At 45.8% G+C, this 24,358-nt stretch overlaps 1 protein-coding gene across 1 annotated transcript in view; it reads right to left on the bottom strand.

Annotated features, from left to right (window-relative positions):
* LOC117354513 (oocyte zinc finger protein XlCOF6-like) overlaps nt 1-21,473 on the bottom strand; it is a 29,751-nt gene extending 8,278 nt beyond the window's left edge. Inside the window, exons 1-3 of the mRNA XM_033932183.1 lie at nt 21,393-21,473; nt 13,031-13,157; nt 1,859-1,975 (exon numbers count right to left, since the gene is read on the bottom strand). Of these exons, the coding sequence (XP_033788074.1) occupies nt 1,859-1,975; nt 13,031-13,157; nt 21,393-21,419 (271 nt within the window). The 5' untranslated portion in view covers nt 21,420-21,473. The remainder of the gene's footprint in view (nt 1-1,858; nt 1,976-13,030; nt 13,158-21,392) is intronic.
* Nucleotides 21,474-24,358: the final 2,885 nt, after the last annotated feature.

The following is a 24,358-nucleotide window of genomic DNA, read 5'->3' as shown; positions in this document are numbered from 1 at the left end:
CGGTGATATAGTACCAAAATGCAGCCCAGACAAAAAAATGACAGAGTATTTTTCTTTCCAGTACAATATTCTGGTTTGCAATCATTTTGTGCCATACCAGTGTTTTGCTGAGTTTTGTTCTTGATGTTGCTGATATGGCTTGTGCAGTGACTGTTGTTCATCGATTGAACGTTGTTTCAAGTTACCCTAAATAAAGTTTTTTAAAAATGCAACTCTGGATATAACGGACCGTTTTTCCAGGTCCCTTGAAGTCTGTTATAATGAGATTATACTGTATTTATGATTTCTATAGTGCTGAAAAGGAGTACGCAGCGTTGTACGTTTTAACATACAATAGACAGTCCCTGCTCAGAAGAGCTTACAATCTAATTTAGACAGGACATTTCAGGGTTGGGGGAGGTTATAGTGGGTCTAGGTATCTGACAGCAGCGAGGGGGGAGTTAAGAGTTGAAAGCAGTTTCCAAAAAGTGGGCCTTTAGCCTGGATTTGAACACTGCCAGGGACGGAGCACGGCGTATTGATTCAGGCAGCCTGTCCCAGGCATACGAGCATTGGCTTAGTAAGGAAGGGAGGGACGGGGGGGGGGAGGCCTGGCACCCATCCTCCACCCTCTGCTCTGTGCCCCTTCCCTTCCCTTGTACCGCTTTAATTTTCCCGGCGCAAGCGGTATCACGAACTTGCTCTCTCTGCCGTCACATCCGGGTCCTGCACCTAAGAAGCGAAGTCAGAGGGAGAGCCGACACGACGCGGGCAGCAGACGCTGCTGGTGCCGGGAAAATTAAAGAGGTACGGGGGAAGGGAAGAAGGGCCAACGCACAGCAGTGGGGGGCAGAGAAGTGGGCAGAGGAGGGGCACCACTCACCCTCGCTATGCCACCGACCACGAGGCTTTCTGGTAGCCTCTCTGTAAAGTAACGATTACTACTCACTTGGATTGTGTAATATCTCCTATTACTCTGTACCAGTGGTCTCCAACTCAAACCCTTTGCAGGGCCACATTTTGGATTTGGAGGTACTTGGAGGGCCTCAGAAAAAAATAGTTAATGTCTTGTTAAAGAAATGACAATTTTGCATGAGGTAAAACTCTTTGTAGTTTATAAATCTTTCCTTTTGGCTAAATCTTAAGAATAATAATGTAATTTATAGCTAAAGAGACATATGATCAAGAAACTGTTTCATTTTACTTTTGTGATTATGATAAACATACTGAGGGCCGCGAGTTTGAGACCACTGGTTTAGATTGTAAGCTCTTTCAAGCAGGGACTGTTTCTTCTTTGTGACTCTGTACAGCGCTGCGTGCGTCTGGTAGCGCTATAGAAATAATTCATAGTAGTAGTGTGAAGCATTTCAGTCTTTGGGAAGCAGAGCTGAGTCTGTGATGTCATAATGCCTCATTCCACCAATAAGAGCCAACCTCATCAGTGATGTCACAATGGCTCAACTGTCCTGGACTCCCCTCTGCCCTCCAACCCAGCCAGCGGATCAACCGTTCCCCTTAACTGTATCTATGACATCCTGTTTGTCTGTCTTGCCTGTTTAGATCAGTGGTCTCCAACTCAAACCCTTTGCAGGGCCACATTTTGGGATTTGTAGGTACTTGGAGGGCCTCAGAAAAAAATAGTTAATGTCTTATTAAAGAAATGACAATTTTGCATGAGGTAAAACTTTTTATAGTTTATAAATCTTTCCTTTTGGCTAAGTCTTAAGAATAATATTGTAAAGAGACATATGATCAAGAAACTGTTTCATTTTACTTTTGTGATTATGATAAACATACCGAGAGTCTCAAAATAGTACCTGGCGGGCCGCGAGTTTGAGACCACTGCTCTGTACAGTATTTATTTGCTGTTATTGCTCACCTGTGTATGAAGGAGTAGCTTCCCTCTCTCCTGACTCTTTTCGATACCAAACATGCAGCTCGTTCTCTTGCTTAATCCTTGACAATACTTTAGGATCGATGCTTTCAAGGCCTGTGCCTAGGAATTATTAAAAAAAAGAAGGTTCATTTCCCTTACATTCACAGAAAAATACATAGCAACAGTTACGTCAGCTGTTAAAGCGGGAAATTAGCCCCTTCAAAGCGGAGGGAACAGACACATTTTCCAGATTTTCCCTTGAAATGCTTATTATCGGTCACCAATGGGAGACAGCTTTTGAGGGCTCTTTTTCTTAACCTTTTTATGAGACATTTACTGGGTTTTTGGTTCAAAATTCATCAAAAGCACGGAGTCTCTAGGGCAGGGGTGCCCACACTTTTTTTGGGTTTGCGAGCTACTTTTAAAATGACCAAGTCAAAATGATCTACCAACAATAAAATTTTTAAAAAACACAAAGCACACTGTACGCAGAGAAAAGGTTAATTATCATTTGTATTCGGTTTTTTTTTTCAGAGGTCAAGGCAGATGACTTTAAAATATGCAAAGTCACCTCAGTAACAACTACACAAAAAATAGACAAATATACCCCCTCCCCTTTTTCTAAACCGCAATAGCAGTTTTTAGCGCAGGAAGCTGCGCTGAATGCCCTGCGCTGCTCTCGATGCTCATAGGCTCCCTGCGCTAAAAATCGCTATTGCGGTTTAGTAAAAGGGGGCCATAGTGCAAAATATAGACAGCAGATATAAATTCTCAAAACGGACACATTTTGATCACTAAATTGAAAAAAATAATTTCTCCTACCTTTTTGTCTGGTGATTTCATGAGTCTCTGGTTGCACTTCCTTCTTCTGTAAAGCCAATATTTCTTTATTTCTGCCTTTCTTTCTCTCTCCCCCTGGCCCCCCCTCTTTATTTCTGCCTTTCTCTCTCCCCCTGCCCCCCCCAAGCCATCGTGCCGATTTCTCCACTTCCCCGATTCTTTCCCTACCCCTAAGCCCCAATGCAATTTCTCCCTGCTGCTTCCCCGAGCCAGGCCTGGCGCGTACAAGCGCCAGGCCCACAAGACTTCACTTCCAACGTCAATTCTAACATCGGGGAGGAAGTTCCAGGCCAGCCAGGCAGCGATTGGCCGGCCCAGAACTTCCTCTCCGACGACAGAATTAACGTCGGAGGTGAAGTTTTGTAAGTCCGGCGCTTGTACGCGCCAGGCCTGGGGAAGCAGCAGGGAGAAAAGATCGCAAAGGCAACGTGATCGACTCGTGTTGCCTTTGCGATTGACCATTTGGGCACCCCTGCTCTAGGGTTTCCTCACTAGGCCCACTTCATTATGAGCCCAAATTTGAGACTGGCCGGGGAAATGCGATATTTTCCAGGTGGGGTGGGGAGGAATTGATTCATTTCTGACAGTTTTTAGACGTGGGGTGAATTTACTCCTTTTTGGATTTGACAGACCTGTATAATTTGCCTTCCAGAGACTTTTACACCTATTTGCAGGTTAAGCACATTCTCATCTCTCAGCACTGGCTGAGGGTGGATCCTGAAGACACAGAGCATTTGGAAAACCTATGGGTGGCACTGGGTAAATTAAAAGGGCTTATCTCTTTTGTCCCAGCGAAAATCTACACCTAACCCTATAACCTACCTCTACACCCTATAACCTACCTCTACACCTATCCCTATAACCTACTTCTACACCTAACCCTATAACCTACCTCTACACCTAACCCTATAACCTACCTCTACACCTATCCCTATAACCTACCTCTACACCTAACCCTATAACCTACCTCTACACCTAACCCTATAACCTACCTCTACACCTAACCCTATAACCTACCTCTACACCTAAATCCTATAACCTACCTCAACACCTAATCCTATAACCTACCTCTACACCTAACCCTATAACCTACCTCTACACCTATCCCTATAACCTACCTCTACACCTAACCCTATAACCTACCTCTACACCTAACCCTATAACCTACCTCTACACCTAACCCTATAACCTACCTCTACACCTAACCCTATAACCTACCTCTACACCTAACCCTATAACCTACCTCTACACCTAACTCTATAACCTACCTCAACACCTAACCCTATAACCTACCTCTACACCTAACCCTATAACCTACCTCTACACCTAACCCTATAACCTACCTCTACACCTAACCCTATAACCTACCTCTACACCTATCCCTATAACCTACCTCAACACCTAACCCTGAGCAGTGGTCCCTGACTAGCTCTATAACCTATCTCTACTCCTATCCCTATAACCTATCTCTACTCCTATCCCTATAACCTACCTCAACACCTATCCCTATAACCTACCTCAACACCTAACCCTATAACCTACCTCTACACCTAACCCTATAACCTACCTCTACACCTAACTCTATAACCTACCTCAACACCTAACCCTATAACCTACCTCACCTATCCCTATAACCTACCTCTACACCTAACCCTATAACCTACCTCTACACCTAACCCTATAACCTACCTCTACACCTAACCCTATAACCTACCTCAACACCTAACCCTATAACCTACCTCTACACCTATCCCTATAACCTATCTCTACTCCTATCCCTATACTTACCTCTACACCTATCCCTATAACCTACCTCTACACCTATCCCTATAACCTACCTCTACACCTAACCCTCTAACCTACCTCTACACCTATCCCTATAACCTACCTCTACACCTAACCCTATAACCTACCTCAACACCTAACCCTATAACCTACCTCAACACCTATCCCTATAACCTACCTCAACACCTATCCCTATAACCTACCTCAACACCTAACCCTATAACCTACCTCTACACCTATCCCTATAACCTATCTCTACACCTAACCCTATAATCTACCTCTACACCTATCTGTACCCCTCAATCCCTTTGTCCTCTAAGAACCTATCCAAACCTTCTTTGAAGCCCTGTAATGTGCTCCTGCCTATCACAGCCTCCGGAAGCGTGTTCCATGTATCCATCTCCCTCTGGGTGAAAAAGAACTTCCTAGCGTTTGTCCCCTGTCCCCTTTCAATTTCTCCAAGTGCCCCCTTGTACTTGTGGTCCACCATAATTTGCAAAATCTGTCCCTGTCTACTTTTTCTATGCCCTTCGGGATCTTGATTGCTTATGTGTAAGCACTTTGTATTTAATGATAAAAATGAATAAAGAATTTTTAAAAAGATGTTATAAACAGATAAGGATACTGCCCAACGATTTCTGACCAATATAAAGAGCTCTAGACAGTACTGCTACTATTATTTCTATAGTGCTATCAGACGTACGCAGCGCTGTACAGAGTCATGAAGACAGTCCCTGCTCAAAGGAGCTTACAATCTAAACAGACAAACACGATGCCAGGGTGGGGATACAGTCAGGGGTTAATAAGAACAGCCTTACTGGGTCAGGCCAATGGTCCATCAAGCCCAGTAGCCTGTTCTCACGGTGGCCAATCCAGGTCCCTAGGACCTGGCCAAAACCCAAGGAGTAGCAACATTCCATGCTACTGATCCAGGGCAAGCTGTGGCTTCCCCCATGTCTTTCTCAATAACAGACTATGGACTTTTCCTCCAGGAACTTGTCCAAACCTTTCTTAAAACCAGCTACGCTATCCGCTCTTACCACAACCTCTGGCAATGCATACCAGAACTTGACTATTCTCTGAGTGAAAAAAAATTTCCTCCTATTGGTTTTAAAAGTATTTCCCTGTAACTTCATCGAGTGTCCCCTAGTCTTTGTAATTTTTGACGGAGTGAAAAATTGATCCACTTGGACCCGTTCTATTCCACTCAGGATTTTGTAGACTTCAATCATATCTCCCCTCAGCCGTCTCTTTTCCAAAATGAAGAGCCCTAACCGTTTTAGTCTTTCCTCATACGAGAGGAGTTCCATCTCCTTTACCATCTTGGTCGCTCTTCTTTGAACCTTTTCTAGCGCCGCTATATCTTTCTTGAGATAAGACCAGAATTGAACGCAATACTCCAAATGAGTTCGCACCATGGAGCGATACAGGGGCATTATAACATTTTTAGTCTTGTTAAGCATCCCTTTTTTTAAATAATTTCGCTACCATCCTGTTTGCTTTCTTAGCTGCCACCACACAATGGGTGGAAGGTTTCATCGTATTGTCTACAATGAAACCCAGATCTTTTTCTTGGGCGTTAACCCTCAAGATGGACCCTAGCATCCGGTAACTGTGATTCAGGTTATTCTTCCCAATGTGCCTCATTTTGCATTTGCATGGAATCTGCTGGCTAGGGAAGGCAAGGCAAGGCTAAATCAAAAAGGTGAGTTTTAAACAAGGGAAGGGGCGTGACGGATGAACTCAGGGAGTTTATTCCAGGCACAGGGGGCAGCTAGATGAAAGGAACCAAGTCTGGAATTGGCAGTGGAGGAGAAGTGTAAAGATAAAAGCAGCTTATCTGAGGAACAGAGTTCTCAGGGAGGAGTATAAGGAGAGATAAGAGAGGAGAGATACTGAGGGGCTGTGGCATGAACACACTTGTAGGTTAGTTATAGGAGTTTGAACTGTATACGGAGGCAGATAGGGAACTAATGGAGTAATTTGAGGAGGAGGTAAGGTGAGCGTAGCGAGGTTGGCAGTAGATAAGTCATGCAGCTGATACCTACAGGCATAAGGGCTATAGGAGTGGTAGACAGTTGGGTATAGTTGGTTTGGGGAGAGTTTTGGTGGGTTCCTCATACAATGTAATGCGGTTATGGTGTTATGTGTACCTGGGACCCTTTAAGGGAAGTTCACAGCAGTGCCCCCCCCTGGGTGCCCCACTACTCTGTTGGGATGTCTGAATGGCCAGTGTAGTAAAAATGCTGACCCCTCCAAAGTCCAAATGGCTTGTTTTGTACCCTTTTCATTTGGACGTTTTGTTCTCAAAATGGCCAGATAGACACACTAATAATAATAATAATAATTTATTCTTATATACCGCCAGATCACGAATGGTTCTAGGCCAGTGGTCTCAAACTCGTGACCCGGGGGCCACATGCGGCCCACCAGATACTATTTTGAGGCCCTCGGTATGTTTATCATAATCACAAAAGTAAAATAAAACAGTTTCTTGATCATATGTCTCTTTAGCGATAAACTACAATATTATTGTTAAGACTTAGCCAAAAGGAAAGATTTATAAACCATAAAGCACAGTTACTTACCGTAACAGGTGTTATCCAGGGACAGCAGGCAGATATTCTTGACTGATGGGCGACGGCACCGACGGAGCCCCGGTACGGACAATTTTAGAGTGATTGCACTCTAAGAACTTAGAAACTTCTAGCTAGGCCGCACCGCGCGTGCACGAGTGCCTTCCCGCCCGACAGAGGCGCGCGGTCCCCAGTTAAGATAAGCCAGCTAAGAAGCCAACCCGGGGAGGTGGGAGGGACGCAAGAATATCTGCCTGCTGTCCCTGGATAACACCTGTTACGGTAAGTAACTGTGCTTTATCCCAGGACAAGCAGGCAGCATATTCTTGACTGATGGGTGACCTCCAAGCTAACAAAAAAGAGGGATGGAGGGAAGGTTGGCCATTAGGAAAATAAATTTTGTAAAACAGATTGGCCGAAGTGTCCATCCCGTCTGGAAAATGCATCCAGACAATAGTGAGATGTGAAAGTATGAACTGAGGACCAAGTAGCAGCCTTGCAGATTTCCTCAATAGGAGTGGAACGGAGGAAAGCTACAGACGCTGCCATAGCTCTAACCTTGTGGCCCGTGACAGAACCTTCCAGTGTCAGGCCCGACTGAGCATAACAGAATGAAACGCAAGCAGCAAGCCAATTGGATAGGGTGCGTTTAGATTCAGGATGACCCAACTTGTTAGGATCAAAAGACAAAAACAGTTGAGGAGATGATCTGTGAGGTTTAGTGCGTTCAAGATAGTAAGCCAAAGCACGTTTACAGTCCAAGATATGCAAAGCCTGTTCACCTGGATGAGAATGAGGCTTTGGAAAAAATACAGGTAGGTCAATGGACTGATTAAGATGAAAGTCAGACACAACCTTAGGGAGAAACTTGGGGTGTGTACGGAGAACCACCTTATCATGGTGAAAAACAGTGAAAGGTGGATCGGCCACTAGTACATGCAACTCACTGACCCTCCTGGCAGAAGTGAGAGCTATAAGGAAGACCGCTTTCCAAGTGAGAAATTTGAAATGTGATGTGGCCAAAGGTTCAAAAGGAGGCTTCATTAAAGCGGAAAGAACCACATTGAGATCCCAAACCACAGGAGGGGGCGTGAGAGGTGGTTTTACATTGAAAAGGCCCCTCATGAATCTAGAAACCAGAGGATGAGCCGAGAGGGGTTTTCCATGAATTGGCTCATGAAATGCAGCAATGGCACTAAGATGAATTCTGATAGAAGTAGATTTAAGGCCAGAGTCAGACAAGGAAAGAAGATAGTCCAACACCCGTCCCACTACTAGAGAAATGGGATTATGGTGATGTAAGAGGCACCAGGAAGAAAACCGAGACCACTTCTGTTGATAACACTGAAGAGTGGCCGGTTTCCTGGAAGCATTAATGATAGAACGGACAGGCTGAGAAAGGAGTGAATGAGCCAAAGTCAGCCCGAAACCAAGCTGTCAGGTGCAGAGACTTTAAGTTGGGATGCAGTAGGGACTGTTGATGCTGAGTAAGCAGAGAAGGAAACAGTGGAAGAGGTATGGGTTCCCTGCAACTGAGTTGAAGTAGAAGGGAGAACCAATGTTGCCTGGGCCACCGTGGAGCGATGAGAATCAGGGTGGCTCGTTCCCTCTTGAGCTTGAACAATGTCCGCAGCATGAGCGGTAGAGGGGGAAATGCATATAGGAAGAGATTGGTCCAATCCAGGAGAAATGCATCGGGTGCCAGACGGTGAGGAGAGTAGAGTCTGGAGCAAAACAGGGGCAGCTGATGATTGTGAGGAGCTGCAAAAAGGTCCACTTGAGGAGTGCCCCATTGGGCGAAAATGGACTGAAGAGTCGTGGGATCGAGAGTCCATTCGTGAGGTTGGAGAATTCTGCTGAGATTGTCCGCTAAGGAATTCTGCTCCCCTTGAATGTAGACAGCCTTCAGGAATAAGTGACGAGCTGTCGCCCAAGACCAAATCCGTTGGGCTTCCTGACATAACAGGCGAGAGCCCGTCCCTCCCTGTTTGTTGATGTAGTACATTGCAACTTGATTGTCTGTGCAAATGAGTAGTACCTGAGGAAAGAGAAGATGTTGGAAAGCCTTGAGGGCATAAAACATCGCTCGGAGTTCCAGGAAATTGATGTGGAGTTTCTTTTCCTGGGCAGTCCAAAACCCCTGAGTTTGGAACTCGTTCAAGTGAGCTCCCCAGGCATAGGGGGAGGAATCTGTGGTGATGACTAGTTGATGAGGAGGTAGATGGAACAATAGACCTCTGGATAGATTTGAAGATGTCAACCACCAAAGAAGCGACTGTCGAAGAGACGAGGTCACAGATATGTGTTGTGAGCAAGGATCCGTCGCTTGTGACCACTGGTTCGCTAGGGTCCATTGAGGAGTACGCAGGTGGAGACGTGCAAAGGGGGTGACATGTACTGTCGAAGCCATGTGCCCCAATAGCACCATCATGTGATTTGCAGAAATGGTAATCTGTTGAAATACCTGCCGACAGAGATGAAGGATGGTCTGAAGGCGGTTGGATGGAAGAAACGCCCGCATCAGAACAGTGTCCAGAATGGCTCCAATGAATTGAAGTCGCTGGGCTGGAATGAGGTGCGACTTGGGTAGATTGATTTCGAAACCCAACAGCCGAAGAAAGTGAATGGTCTGGTTGGTGGCAAGCAGAACCGCCTGAGGAGAGTGAGCTTTGATCAGCCAGTCGTCCAAGTAAGGGAAGACTTGAAAATTGTGAGAGCGGAGATAGGCCGCTACTACAGTCAGGCACTTGGTGAATACCCTGGGAGAGGAGGCCAGACCGAAGGGTAGCACCTTGTACTGATAATGGTGTTGATTGATGAGAAAGCGTAGATATTGCCTGGACGCCAGATGGATAGGAATATGTGTGTAAGCCTCTTTTAGATCGAGGGAGCATAGCCAGTCGCCTTGAGAGAGAAGAGGATAGAGGGTGGCAAGAGAGAGCATTTTGAACTTCTCCTTGACCAAGCATTTGTTGAGATCTCTGAGATCTAATATAGGTCTGAGGTCTCCGGTCTTTTTGGGAACTAGAAAGTACCGGGAGTAAAATCCCTGACCTCTTTGATCTTGAGGAACCTCTTCGATGGCATTGAGAAGAATGAGGGATTGAACCTCTTGAGCCAGAAGGAGGGACTGAGACTTGTTGGAAGCAGACTCTTTTGGCAGGCCTAACGGCGGAGGAGTCTGAAAATTGAGGGAGTAGCCGTGGGCTATGATAGAGAGCACCCACTGGTCAGTGGTGATCACTTCCCATCGAGTTAGAAAGATGTTTAGTCGACCTCCTATAGGTTGCGGAAGAGGACATGAAGGAGGAAGACTGGCAATGCCCTGGAGAAGCGAGTCAAAAGGGCTGAGTCGGTTTAGGCTGAGCAACAGGCTTCATGGCAGGCGGCTGTTGTTGGCGAGCCTGTTGTTGTTGCTGCCTTTGCCTCCGAGGCTGAGGAGGAGGAGGCTGAAGCGGTCGAGCAGAAAAACGCCTCTGATAGGACGTCTGCTGCCTGAAAGGACGAGGAGGAGGGGGTTTCTTTTTGTTTTTCAATAAAGTATCCCACCTCGTCTCATGAGCAGAAAGCTTCTGAGTGGTGGAATCCAGAGATTCTCCAAACAGCTCATCCCCCAGGCAGGGAGCATTGGCAAGGCGGTCCTGGTGGTTCACATCAAGGTCTGAGACGCGAAGCCATGCCAATCGTCTCATCGCTACAGCCAGAGCAGTAGCTCGGGAGGTCAGTTCAAAAGTGTCATAGATGGAACGGACCATAAACTTCCTGAGTTGCAAGAGACTGGCAGTGCACTGTTGAAAAGCAGAAAGCTTGCGGTCAGGAATATAGTTCTGAAAAGTGGCCATCTGCTGGATAAGATGTTTCAGGTAAAAGGAAAAATGAAAGGCATAGTTACCTGAACGGTTGGCCAACATAGCATTTTGGTAGAGTCGTTTACCAAATTTATCCATGGCCTTGCCTTCTCTGCCAGGAGGGACAGAGGCATACACACTAGAGCATGCAGATTTTTTAAGGGTTGACTCCACCAGCAGAGATTCATGTGGAAGCTGAGGTTTGTCAAACCCTGGGATAGGAATAACTTTATAAAGTGATTCCAATTTCCTTGGAGCTCCTGGAATAGTGAGAGGAGTTTCCAGATTTTTGTAAAAAGTTTCCCTTAATATATCATGAAGGGGTAACTTTAAAAATTCCTTGGGAGGTTGGTCAAAGTCCAAAGCCTCTAGGAATGCTTTTGACTTGTTAGAAGCAGACTCCAAGGGGAGAGAAAGGGTGTCTGACATCTCCCTCAGAAATTTGGTGAAGGAAGAGTGCTCTGGTTTACTAGCAGGATCCTGCACCGATGGGTCAGCCTCATCCGATGAAAAATCCTCCTCGGTACCGAGGGGATCATCGGAGTCATCCCATAAATCAGGGTCCCGTACCGATGGGAGACGGCCCTGAGACAAAGGAGTAGAGGATTCGGTATGCCTGGTTTTGCGTACCGATTTGCCTGAACGCATCGACACCGTAACTGGTGACTGTAAAACGGGACGGGTGTCAGAGAGCGGTACTGGATTAGAAGCCGAGTGAGCCGTACGGCGAAGAGACTTCGGTTCCGCCAATAAAATAGGCATAGAAATGGAAGAGGCAGATTTAAGCGGTGCCGATAACGTCGATGCCGACAACATAGGCTGGTCGACTATCGGTACCGCAGGCTCAGTGGGTACCGACACCGGAAGGTTCGGAGTTAGCAGAGCCGGGAGCAGGTGTTGCAATTGCTCCTTAAGCTGAACCTGAAGGATGGATGCTATACGCTCATCCAGAGACGGTCCCGATGGCACCGGTACCGCTTTTTTCTTGCTCGGTACCTGCGGTGCAGCTCGACGCTCAGGCGAAGTCGATGCCGATGAAGAGGCAGTGACTTCAATGGGAGCGGAGCGTTTGCGGGGCCGGCGCACAGTCTGCAGGACTTGGCTCACTGCTTGTTCGACTGGCGGGCCAAGGACAGAAGGGGGTGGCTACTTAGCCGGCTTACCTGAAGGATGCGACACCGAAGAGACCTCTTGCGGTGTCGAAACCACTGGTGCCGATTTGGAGGAAGTCGCCGGAGTCGACGCCGGTGGAACTTCCATAGCGGCACCGAAAAGAATCCGCTGTTGAATTTGGCGATTTTTCAAAGTTCTCTTTTGAAGAGAACTACAGCGGGTGCACGTTTCTGCCCTATGGTCCGGACCCAAACACTGAAGGCACCACTTGTGCGGGTCGGATAAAGAAATAGGGCGTGCACACCGCTGACACTTTTTAAAACCCGGTGAAGGGGGCATGAAGGGAAAAACGGCAGTAGCAAAATCGAAGCTAGAGGCTTCGATGGTGCCAACAGGCCCCGCCGGGGCCGACCGAAAAAAGTCGAAAAAAATAGCCTTTTTTTTTTTTTTTTTTTTTTAAAGAAAATAAGATAATAATAAAACGTGAAGAATTTCACAAGAAAAAAATACGCGAGCGGGAAGGCGAAAAAAGAGAGTCCAACAGTCGTTGGAAACACGCGTCTTCTTAGCTCCGCGGAAACTAAGAAACTGGGGCGGGAAGGTACTCGCGCACGCGCGGTGCGGCCTAGCTAGAACTTTCTAAGTTCTTAGAGTGCAATCACTCTAAAATTGTCCGTACCGGGGCTCCGTCGGTGCCGTCACCCATCAGTCAAAAATATGCTGCCTGCTTGTCCTGGGATAAAGAGTTTTACCTCATGCAAAATTGTCATTTCTTTAATAAGACATTAACTATTTTGTTCTGCGGCCCTCCAAGGACCTACAAATCCAAAATGTGGCCCTGCAAAGGGTTTGAGTTGGAGATCACTGTTCTAGGCGGTTCACAGCGAATATACAGTGCAAAAAGATACATCAATTTCTAGAATGTACACAATTGGACTAGTGTAATGACAAGTTATGTTTTATTAAATCAGCCCCTGGGACAGCTAAAAAAAATGCAGTCGTGCAATCCTTACCTAGCGAGATCAGGGTCTCGTAATTCTCCTTCATCACCTCCCTGTAAAGCTCCTTCTGACCTTCATCCAAACACCCCCATTGCTCCTCAGAGAAGTGGACAGTGACATCATCAAACGTCAATGGCATCTGAAACACAAAGCAAAGATGAAGTCATTGACAAGTGGAATTAGAGTTCACCTGATTTTATTCTCCCAGCATTATTTCATTGAAAAGAGGACACCAGGATTCTTGTGTTTTTTTAAAAAAAACAATTTATTCAAACGCTCAAGTCAAGCACATATACACTGATACAAAATTTTACATTAACAGTTAACTAAATCCCAAATGATACAATACAGGCAAAGTAGCATGAGTCCAGGTGTTGGTTCTTACAGCCCAGACTCGGCTAACAAAATTTCCCCACAGCCTGTCCACCCTCCTAGCCCACCCTAATCGAATTAGACTAGTTAGACTGGAAAACAGCCAACGTCGTTCCTCTACATAAAAAGGGTTGCAAGGCTGAGGCTGCGAACTATAGGCCGGTAAGCCTCACCTCAATAGTGTGTAAACTCATGGAAACACTAATTAAGTATAAATTAGATACGATCCTGAACGAGGGAAATCTCCGGGATCCCAGTCAACATGGATTCACCAAGGGTAGGTCATTCCAGTCCAATCTTATCAGCTTCTTTGACTGGGTAACAAGAAGACTGGACTCAGGAGAGTCCTTGGACGTCGTGTACCTGGACTTCAGCAAAGCGTTTGACAGCGTCCCACACCGCAGGCTGCTGAACAAGATGAAATCGATGGGATTAGGAGAGACTCTAACTGCATGGGTTAAAGATTGGCTTAGTGGCAGACTTCAGAGGGTGGTGGTTAACGGTACCCTCTCTAAAATGTCGGAGGTGACTAGCCGAGTGCCACAGGGTTCAGTCCTGGGCCCACTCCTCTTCAACATATTCATTGGGGATCTGACTCAAGGGCTTCAAGGCAAGGTAACCTTATTCGCTGATGATGCCAAATTATGCAATATAGTAAACGGCTATAATCTACAGGATGCTATGGAGCAAGACCTGCGTACTTAATTGGTCCTCGATCTGGCAGCTGGGCTTCAATGCCAAGAAATGTAAGGTCATGCATCTCGGTAACGGAAATCCTTGCAGAACTTACACCCTGAATGGAGAAACTTTAACCAGGACTACGGCAGAACGAGACTTAGGAGTAATCATCAGTGCTGACATGAAAGCAGCCACTCAAGTGGAGAAGGCTTCATCTGAAGCACGGCAGATGATAGGTTGTATCAAGAGAAGCTTCGTCAACAGGAAGCCTGAAGTCATAATGCCATTGTACAGAGCCATGGTGAGACCTCATCTGGAATACTGTGTGCAATTCTGGAGGCCACATTACCGTAAGGATGTGCTCAGAATTGAATCAGTTCAGCGGATGGCCACCAGGATGGTCTCGGGGCTAAAGGGTCTCCCGTATGAAGAAAGACTGAGCAAATTGCAGCTCTACACTCTCGAAGAGCGTAGGGAGAGGGGAGACATGATTGAGACATTTAAATACATCATAAGACGGGTCGAGGTGGAAGATGATGTCTTTCTTCTCAAGGGACCCTCGACCACAAGAGGACATCCGCTCAAACTCAGGGGAGGGAAGTTTCGTGGAGACGCCAGAAAGTACTTCTTCACGGAGAGAGTGATTGAGCATTGGAACAAGCTTCCAGTGCAGGTGGTCGAGGCACGCAGCATCCCAGACTTCAAGAACAAATGGGATACCTATTTGGGATCCCTACGAGGGTCATGCCAAGGGATAGGGTCACTAGGGTATGGACTTGAATGAGCAGGACAGTAGAGTGACAGTATAATTACAATTATACTTTAGGGGGTCAGTAGACTTAAGAGGGTGGGTAAATGGTGTGGGCAGACTTGATGGGCTGTAGCCCTTATCTGCCGTCATCTTTCTATGTTTCTATGTTTCTAATCTAATCTAATCCTTAGGTTTGTATACCGCATCATCTCCACGTTCGTAGAGCTCGACGCGGTTTACAGTAGGAGAAATAGGAAGAACTACAACAGAGGTTAGAGGTAGAAGTGTGAAGAAAATTTAGAGGACTTGGGATGCCAAGATATAAGAGTTTCCTTGATTCCTAAGTTGGAGGGAGACTTACATTTTTTGAGAAAAGCCAGGTTTTCAGATGTTTGCGGAAAACTTGGAGAGAGCTCAAGTTCCGAAGAGGGGAGGTAAGGTTGTTCCAGAGCTCAGTGATTTTGAAGTGAAGGGAGGTCCCTAGCTTTCCTGTGTGGGAAATGCCTTTTAGCGAGGGGAAGGATAGTTTTAATTTGTGGGAGGATCTGGTGGTATTAGGGTTTGAGGAATTCCAAGAATCCTCTCGACGATTAACAGAAGGCAACTGGTTTCTGTAGCCTATTTATATGTTTAAATGTGTTTATTCAGTTTCAAAAATAACCATACAATCAACAAAAAAATACAGGTTTAACATAATAACCAATATACACTTCTATATTTCCCCCCCACCAAACCAAAACCAAAATATATCTCTCACGCTACAATCCAAGAATCAAATAGTTCTACAGTGTCAGGATTTGCCAAAAGGGCTCCCAGACAAAACGATAATGCTTTCCCTGAGGAGAGTCTACATCCGCAAAGTCACGGCGCTCCAAGGCAGCTTGTCCAATCATGAGGTATTGAAAAAGAAGGCGTGTCTGCTGTAATCCATGCAGTCAAAACCGTTTTCAGTCCCAAAAGAACTGTGCATGCCAAAAGAGCTGCCATCCCTCTGCCTTTCGGAAGATTCTCCATTCTCCTACCCTACCAACATGGCTTCAGACCCAACTTCAGCACCGAATCCCTACTGGCCTCATTAATCTCAAAGGTCCAACAACTTCACTCCTGCAACAAGTTCGCTGTCCTTACTGCGAGAGTCATATCAATGAATAGGGTCGCTAGGATATAGACTTAATAGAGCAGGTCAGTAGAGTTAAGGGGGCCAGTAGACTTAAAAGGGGGTCAATGGTATGGGCAGACTTGATGGGCTGTAGCCCTTATCTGCCGTCATCTTTCTATGTTTCTTATTCAATTCAACCTTTCTGCAGCTTTCGACATTGTCCATCATGACATACTAATTCTCCAACTCTCTGAAATTGGCATAAACTCCACAGTCTTAGACTGGTTCTCAAAATTCCTACGCTCCCGCTCCTACTCTGTTAACATGAATGGCACCTCATCCTCCCCTTAGAAACCGATTTGCGGAGTTCCTCAGGGTTCTCCTCTATCCCCAATTCTCTTCAATGTGTATATGACCTCCCTGAAACTCCTCCAACTATCCCCCTTGGAAACACTTTACACTTACGACGATGACATTCTTGTCCTCCTTGAGACTGACTCCAACCTCACCAACCTCTCTGAGAACATTTCTTCATGTATAGCGAACCTCCAATCCTGGGCTCTCACCGTACAAATGAAACTAAACGAGACCAAGCAAGATGGCGGAAGGACTGTTATGCTGAGAGCTTCGTCGCAGAGAGCTCTACCAATATTGTTTCTTCTCCTGTTTCTCTTCAAGAAACTTACCTTCTAGCATGCCGAAGCGGAGGGGCCGAAGCGCAGCTGGAGCCTCACGGCGTTCGGGCCCAGCCGGCTTTGGTTCAATGGATGAACTTCTCCGACGAATGCAGGGAATTGCGGGGGCGTTGTCACGCCCGCAGGAGACGCACCGTGGCGAGACGGAGGCGTTCTCCATGGGCCCAGACACCACCTTGAGCCCCGACGCCAGAGTGCCTCCTCCTCCTCCTCAGACCGCCAGCTCCCCGCGGGTGGAGGAATCATCGGAAGGCGGTGAGGAACTCTCCCCGGAGGTCATTGGGAGCAAAGAGGGGAGCATAGATGTGGATTCCCTGCTGTTTCAGGGGATTCCAGTGGAAACAGAGGTCTCATCATCCCCGCGGATTGTCCGTGAGCAGAGGAGTCATACCCAGGAGGGTACAATGGTTGGTGAGAGTTTTTCTTTACAAGAACCTTTCTTTATATTAAAGAAGCCCCAAGAGGTAACACTTGATGCAATTTGGGATCTTGTAGCGGATCTATCTAAATCAGTTAAGCCCCAACTGTTGCAGTTGGAGCATAAGATATCTTCCCAAGAAAATGAAATTAAGAATATCAAAGTTGACTTGCAAGATTTAAAAACTTCAACAATGAATTCTTCCCAGGAAATTAAACTTTCTAAACAAATAACTGAAACACTGGTGAAAGATAATACTAATTTAAGGAGAAAATTGGAATCTCTAGAAAACTTTTCTCGCAATAATAATCTTAGATTAATTAACTTTCCTAGGGTTGCGGAGGTAACCCCTAGAGACATGTTAAAACGTTACCTAAAGGAAGTCCTGGAAATTACCTAGGAATTAATACCGCCATTCACTCAAGTGTACTATCTACCTATTAAAAGGGAAGAAAAATTAATGGAAGAAACTCAACAGTCGCTTAATATTTCCAAGATTTTGGAACTTTCAGACCAGGAGGTAGCAATGCCCGCAACACTTTTGCTTACAGTTGCCTTATCACCTGATAAAAATTGGCTAATGAAACTTTTCTTCAAAAATAAACAGAAAGCTTTTCTTGGGTATAAGATACAAATCTGTCAAGAGATACACAGAAACATCGACGTGAATTTCTGTTGTTAAAGCCAGGAGTTATTGCTCTTGGGGCAACCTTTTTTCTTCGTCACCCATGTAAATGTGTGATAATCTATCAAACGCAAAAATATGTATTCTTTGATCCTAGCCAATTTACAACCTTCTTGTCAATGGCTTCTCTGAAAAAAGGAGAGAGAATTTGAGTACTCATTGATTGTTGATTACCTTCTCAGCATATACAACCTTTAGTCTTCATTTTAATTTGTAATGTATATTATACTCGTTGATTCTACATCTTGCTTTCCTTATTTAGAGGACTTGAGTTAAAGTTAAGCTTTATATATATATTTCTTATTAAGATAGCAGATTATCTGTTTAGTATCATATTGTATTATATTTAATTTTGGCTTGACTTTACCTTTCTGTAAAAAAATAAACGAGACCAAAACAAAACTGCATTGGCTCGGCCCAGATTTAGATCAGCTACCCACCCTCATCCCACTATCCTCTGGCACCACATTGAAGCTTGAGCACTCAAGCAAAGTTCTGGGAATTATCATTGACTCTACACTATCCTTCAACGATCACCTCAACTCCTTAGTAAAAAAATGCTTCTTCAATCTCCACATGTTAAGGAAAGTGAGATCCTGCTTCCATCAACAACACTTTGCCGTCCTCGTCCAATCCATCATTCTTTCCAGATTAGATTACTGTAACTCCATCTACTTGGGCCTAACAAATGCAAGCAGTGTCTCACTTCCGGTTCACCACACAATTGTTTCCCACGTACACACCTTTATAGGACCCCTAGGGACCCCTGAAGAAGACTTTTTGTCGAAACGCGGACCGTGTTGGGTCCTGTATCCCTAGCGGACTAGGTCCTTTAAGGCTCTTATGTGGATGATTTACTTTTATGTGGATGGAATTATTTTATGTGGATGTTTTTAGTGTACCTTTGGAACTTTGATACTTTCAAATAAAGTCCATTTAGGAACATCGTCACTCCACAGTTTTTTTGGTTTTCCCTAACAAAGAAGAGCCTTTTTAGACTTCAGTGGATTCAGAACACCGCGCTAAACTAATCTTCGCAAAAAGCAAATTCGACCACGTCTCCCCGCTTCTGTCTAAGCTTCACTGGCTCCCAGTAATCCTTAGGGTTCACTACAAATGCGCCTGTCTAGCCTTCAAGTCTCTACACGGTATCCTTCCTCCTCTTTTTCCACTATCTTGGATCTCCTCGAATCCTAACTCCACCAGAACTACACAAAAATTCAAACTATCCTTCCCCTCTTTAAAAGGCATATCCCACCCAGGAAAACTAGGGACATCCCTCCTCTTCAGGATTACCAAGCTGTGGAACGGCTTTACTGCCCCACTTCGGAGTACGACCTCTCTTCAACGCTTCCGAAAACATTTGAAAACCTGGCTTTTTTCTAAAATGTAACTACTCCCCCCCCTCTTCGATGATATGCTAAGTCCCTCTATCTTCCTCTTTACTAAGTCCTTCCCCTCTTCATTGGAGTTCCTTTCGATATCAATTCCTGTAAACCGTGTCGAGCTCTACTTTTGTGGAGATGATGCGGTATACAAACTTAAGGTTTAGTTTAGTTTAGTTTAATATTGCTGTTCTTTTTTGGGATCTGGGTTGGCCACTGTTGGAAACAGGATACTGGGCTTGATAGACCTTCGGTCTGTCCAAGTATGGCAATTCTTATATAAAAAGCTAAGCTTTAAGCATAGATTTGAATACAGCAGAGAATGAATTTGATGTACTGACTCAGAACCTCTATTCCAAGCATACAAGGCACAGATAAGAGAAATTTACTCAAAGAACGGAGTTCCTGGGGAGGAGTATAGGAAGAGAGAAGAGATGACATATAAGTGCATTCACTCCACAGTTTCTCAGTAAGTGAATAAGAGGAGTTTGAACTTCATGCAGAAATGGATGGGGAGCCAATGAAGCGACTTGAGGAGAGGGGCAGACTATAAGTTTCAGGAGATGTGCTTGTTTGGAAATAGAAGATCTAAAAATCTTATTTTCCAGTTATGGAAAGAGAAAATCTCTCGGGCATTTAGGTTGTGATCTGAATCCAAAAATTAAGCGGGAAATAAGAGCAGGGAGAGGGGAAGCAGAAGGGAGTGGGAAGCAGGCGAAAAGGAGGAGGAAAGGAGATGAGTAAATAGATCACAGGAAGCAGAAGCTGAGAGCGTCATAAAGAGGAGAACCAGGAAGAAGAGCAGAAGTGTCTCTTCTGGAGCCACAGGGTGGAAATGAGCAGTGCCAGGCTCCTTTCCTCTTCTGCCTGGCACTGCCTCCCCTGCTGCCCGCCTCCTGCCCTCTCCTACCTGCAGCCATCCTCCTGCCCTTCTCCAGCCTAACTCAGGGCAGGGCTCAGCTGCTCTCCTAAAGGCTTCAGGGGGAAGAAAGGGGGAAGAGAAGTGAGAAAGAAGGAGGAGCATGGAAATATAATCTAGAGAGATCAGGAAGCAGAAACTGAGCTAATCATAAAGACAAAGGAGATCCAGGAAGAAGAGCCTGAGGGGCTGCAGGGAAGAAAGAGCAGAAGTGTCTTTTCTGGAGCCCCAAGGAGGGATTGAGCAGAGCCAGGCTCCTTTCTTCTTCAGCTTGCCCCCTGGCATTGCCTGGCACTGCATCCCATTGCCCACCTCCTGCCAGTCTCCTACCTGCTGAGCAGAAAGCCCTGCAGCTGTTCTCCTGCCTTTCTCCAGCCCTGGCTCAGTGCAGGACTCGGCTTCTCTCTTAATAGCCACAGACACAGAAGGAGGAAGCCTGGGGCCAGATCTGAGAGAAGGGAAGCAGGAGGAGAGAGGGAGGAACAAGGAAATATAATCTAGAGAGATCAGGAAGCAGACACTGAGCTAATCATGAAGCCAAAGGAGAACCAAGAAGAAGAGCCCGAAGGGCTGCAAGGAAGAAAGAGCAGAAGTATCTTTTCTGGAGCCCCAGGGAGGGATTGAGCAGTGCCAGGCTCCTTTCTTCTTCTTCCAGGCACTGCCTCCCCTGCTGTCCACCTCTTGCCAGTCTCCTACCTGCTGAGCACATAGCCCTGCAGCCATCCTCCTGCCCTTCTCCACCCCTGACTCAGTGCAGGGCTCAGCTGCTCTCCTAATGGCTTCAGAAAGAGAGAGGAAAGGGGGAGAGAGAAGCAGCAGAGAGGGAGGAGAAAGGAAAGTGATCACAGGAAGTAGACAACCTCATAAAGGCAGAGGAGAATCAGGAAGAAGAGCCCAAAGGGCTGCAAGGAAGAAAGAGCAGAAGTGTCTGTTCTGGAGCCCCAGGGAGGGATCGAGAAGTGCCAGGCTCCTTTCTTCTTGCCCCATGGCATTGCCTGGCCCTGCATCACCTCCTGCCACTCTCCTACCTGCTCAGCAGAAAGCCCTGCATCCGTTCTCCTGCCTTTCTCCAGCCCTGGCTCAGTGCAGGACTCAGCTTCTCTCTTAATGGCTTAGTTCAAAGAAAGAAGAGAAAAGGGAAGCAGGAGAGAGGGAGGAACATGGAAATATAATCTAGAGAGATCAGGAAGCAGAAACTGAGCTAATCATGAAGCCAAAGGAGAACCAAGAAGAAGAGCCCGAAGGGCTGCAAGGAAGAAAGAGCAGAAGTATCTTTTCTGGAGCCCCAGGGAGGGACTGAGCAGTGCCAGGCTCCTTTCCTCTTCTGCCAGGCACTGCCTCCCCTGCTGCCCACCTCCTGCCACTCTCCTACCTGCTCAGCAGAAAGCCCTGCGGCCATCCTCCTGCCCTTCTCCACCCCTGACTCAGTGCAAGGCTCAGCTGCTCTCCTAATGGCTCCAGACAAAGAAAGAGAGAAGGGAAGCAGGAGGGAGGGAGGAGGGAGGTGGGAGAGAGTTTTCTGACTGCTGCCATCTACTGGACCCTCCCGTCACTGACACCATAGGAGCTGATCCTGCACACACAAGACTCAGTCCCAGAATCTGTACAACAGAAAATAATTTGTACACATGTCAGCAAAGTGGTGCTTTACTTCATAAACAAGAGAGGAGAATTAGGCTTTATGGTTTATATGAAAAATTATATATTTGAGAAAAAGAAAGACATTTCCTGGGCAATGGGGTGGGTCAATTTCTCTTTACTACTGTTTATCATTTCTATAGTGCTGAAAGACATAAGCAGCACTGTACATTTAGAACATAAGAATAGCCTTACTGGATCAGACCAACGGTCCATCAAGCCCAGTAGCCAGTTCTCATGGTGGCCAATCCGGGTCCCTAGTACCTGGCCAAAACCCAAGGATTAGCAACATTCCAGCATCTCCAAGAATAGCAAGATTCCGGAACCCCAATGGGAGCAACATTCCAGACCTGAGATTGTGATGTCATAATGCCTCAGAGCCAACCTCATCATTGATGTCACAATGGCTTAATGGTCCCATACTTGGCACTGCCATACTGGGTCAGACCAATGGTCCACCAAGCCCAGTAGCCCGTTCTCATAGTGGCCAATCCAGGTCCCTAGTACTTGGCCAAAACCCAGAGTAGCAACATTCCATTCAGAATCCTAAAAAATAGCAAGATTTCGGAACCCCAATGACAGCAACATTCCAGAGCTGAGATTGTGATGTCATAATGCCTCATTTCACAGTGCCTCAAAGCCAACCTTATCAGTGATGTCACAATAGTTTAATTGTCTTATACTTGGCACACATAAGAGCATAAGAACAACCATACTAACTTTTACCAATGATCCATCTAGCCCAGCCCAGCAGCTTTCATAAAAGTGGCTCTCTTATTTCCCTCCTCTCCTTTGTCGTGTAACACATACATAAATTATCCTGTAAATACAGCTTCTTGGACTGAGTCTAGGATAGTGTGTACAGCAGGGGTGTCCAACCAGTGGCCTGAGGGCTGCATGTGGCCCCATGAAGTATTTTGTGCGGCCCTGGTTGAGAGCCATATAGTGTTTTCCTCTGCTGCCCCTGGGTGTTTACCATCTTGCCGGCTCCCTCCTCTGTCCTGCTGCAGTGTTTGCGCAGCAGAAATGTTTTAGTTCAGCCAATGCGGCTCAGGGAAGCCAAAAGGTTGGACATCCCTGGTGTACAGGATCAGCTCCTCTGCTGACAGTACTGGGAGTGTGCAGCAGATGGCAGCAGTCAGAAGCGGTCTCTTTCTTTACCTTTTATTTATTTTCATTTTTATCTTCTATTGTCTATTCTGTCACATTGGTTTATCCTTTTCTTCTTCTTTTTTCTTTTCTTCTTTTTTATCATTACATACTTCATATACTAATTTTGGTTTTCTTAGCTTTGTACCTTATAAACTTTTCATTATTATTATTATTCCGATTCATGCATTTCACATTACATTGATTATATCTTTATTTGTTGTATCTTGTAAGACTTTGAGCACTAACATTCACTTAAGGATTACACCACAGAATTCTCAATATCCAATGTGACACGGACAAGAGGACATAGACTGAAGCTGAGGGGGGACAGGTCCAGGACGAATATCAGGAAGTTCTGTTTCACGCAGCGAGTGGTGGACACCTGGAATGCTGTCCCAGAGGAAGTAATTGCAGAATCCACCGTTCTAGGATTTAAGGGTAAACTAGATGCACATCTCCTTAAGAGTGGCATAGAGTGGTATGGGTAAGGGTAAATTAGATGCACATCTCCCTTGAGAAGCATATAGTGATATGGGGACTAAAACTATGCCAGGGTACACCTGGCGGGGCCTCCGCGTGTGCAGATCACCGGACTTGATGGACCCAGGGTCTGATCCAGAGATGGCAATTCTTATGTTCTCACGATCACCTATGCAAACCATATGTCTTTTGAATTGTATATATTGTATGTCTTAGGTTTGTCATTTATTTACTTAGGACCCCTGAAGAAGGCGTGTTTTCCGAAACACGGACCGTTGTTGGGTCTTTTGGTTTGTAAAAAGGTGGTATTAGTTACCGTATTTAATATTGGGTAAAATAAACAAAGCCTGCATCTTGTACATATTGTCTGCATTTTTTGTTTTTGTTTTTGCTTAGCGCTGTATAACACACTAAAAGGCTGATTCTCGAACCGTGCATCCTGATTTTAGGTTTAGCAGCCAATCGAGATGCATGTTAAAAAAAAAATGCAGCCAAGGGAAGGCATCTGTGGTGCGTCTACGGCAGGGGTAGGCAATTCCGGTCCTCGAGAACCGGAGCCAGGTCAGGTTTTCAGGATATCCACAATGAATATGTATGAGATGGATTTGCATGAACTGCCTCCTTGAGATGCAAATCTATCTCATGCATATTTATTGTGGATATCCTGAAAACCTGACCTGGCTCCGGCTCTCAAGTACCGGAATTGCCTACCCCTGGTCTACGGAGATGCACAGGTATTCAATTTTCAATTTTTCAAATTTTTTTTTTTTCTATACCGTTCTCCCAGGGGAGTTCAGAACGGTTTACATGAATTTATTCAGGTACTCAAGCATTCAGGTACGCTTAAGCACGACCAAGGCAGGGTATGTGTGTGGTTTCCCTAACCAACATTGAAATCAACGCAATCAACTACCCCATACAAACCACCCTAAAACTGCTAGGAAAGCACAGTTACTTACCGTAACAGGTGTTATCCAGAGACAGCAGGCAGATATTCTTAACGTATGGGTGACGTCACCGACTGAGCCCCGGTACGGACCTTTTTAACTAGAAAGTTCTAGTTGGCCG

This window comes from Geotrypetes seraphini, chromosome 2 (assembly GCF_902459505.1).
Source record: "Geotrypetes seraphini chromosome 2, aGeoSer1.1, whole genome shotgun sequence".
In the NCBI taxonomy this organism is placed as follows: Eukaryota; Metazoa; Chordata; class Amphibia; order Gymnophiona; family Dermophiidae; genus Geotrypetes; species Geotrypetes seraphini.
Note: the sequence above shows the minus strand (reverse complement) of the source record. Positions and strands in the feature narration are given on the sequence as shown.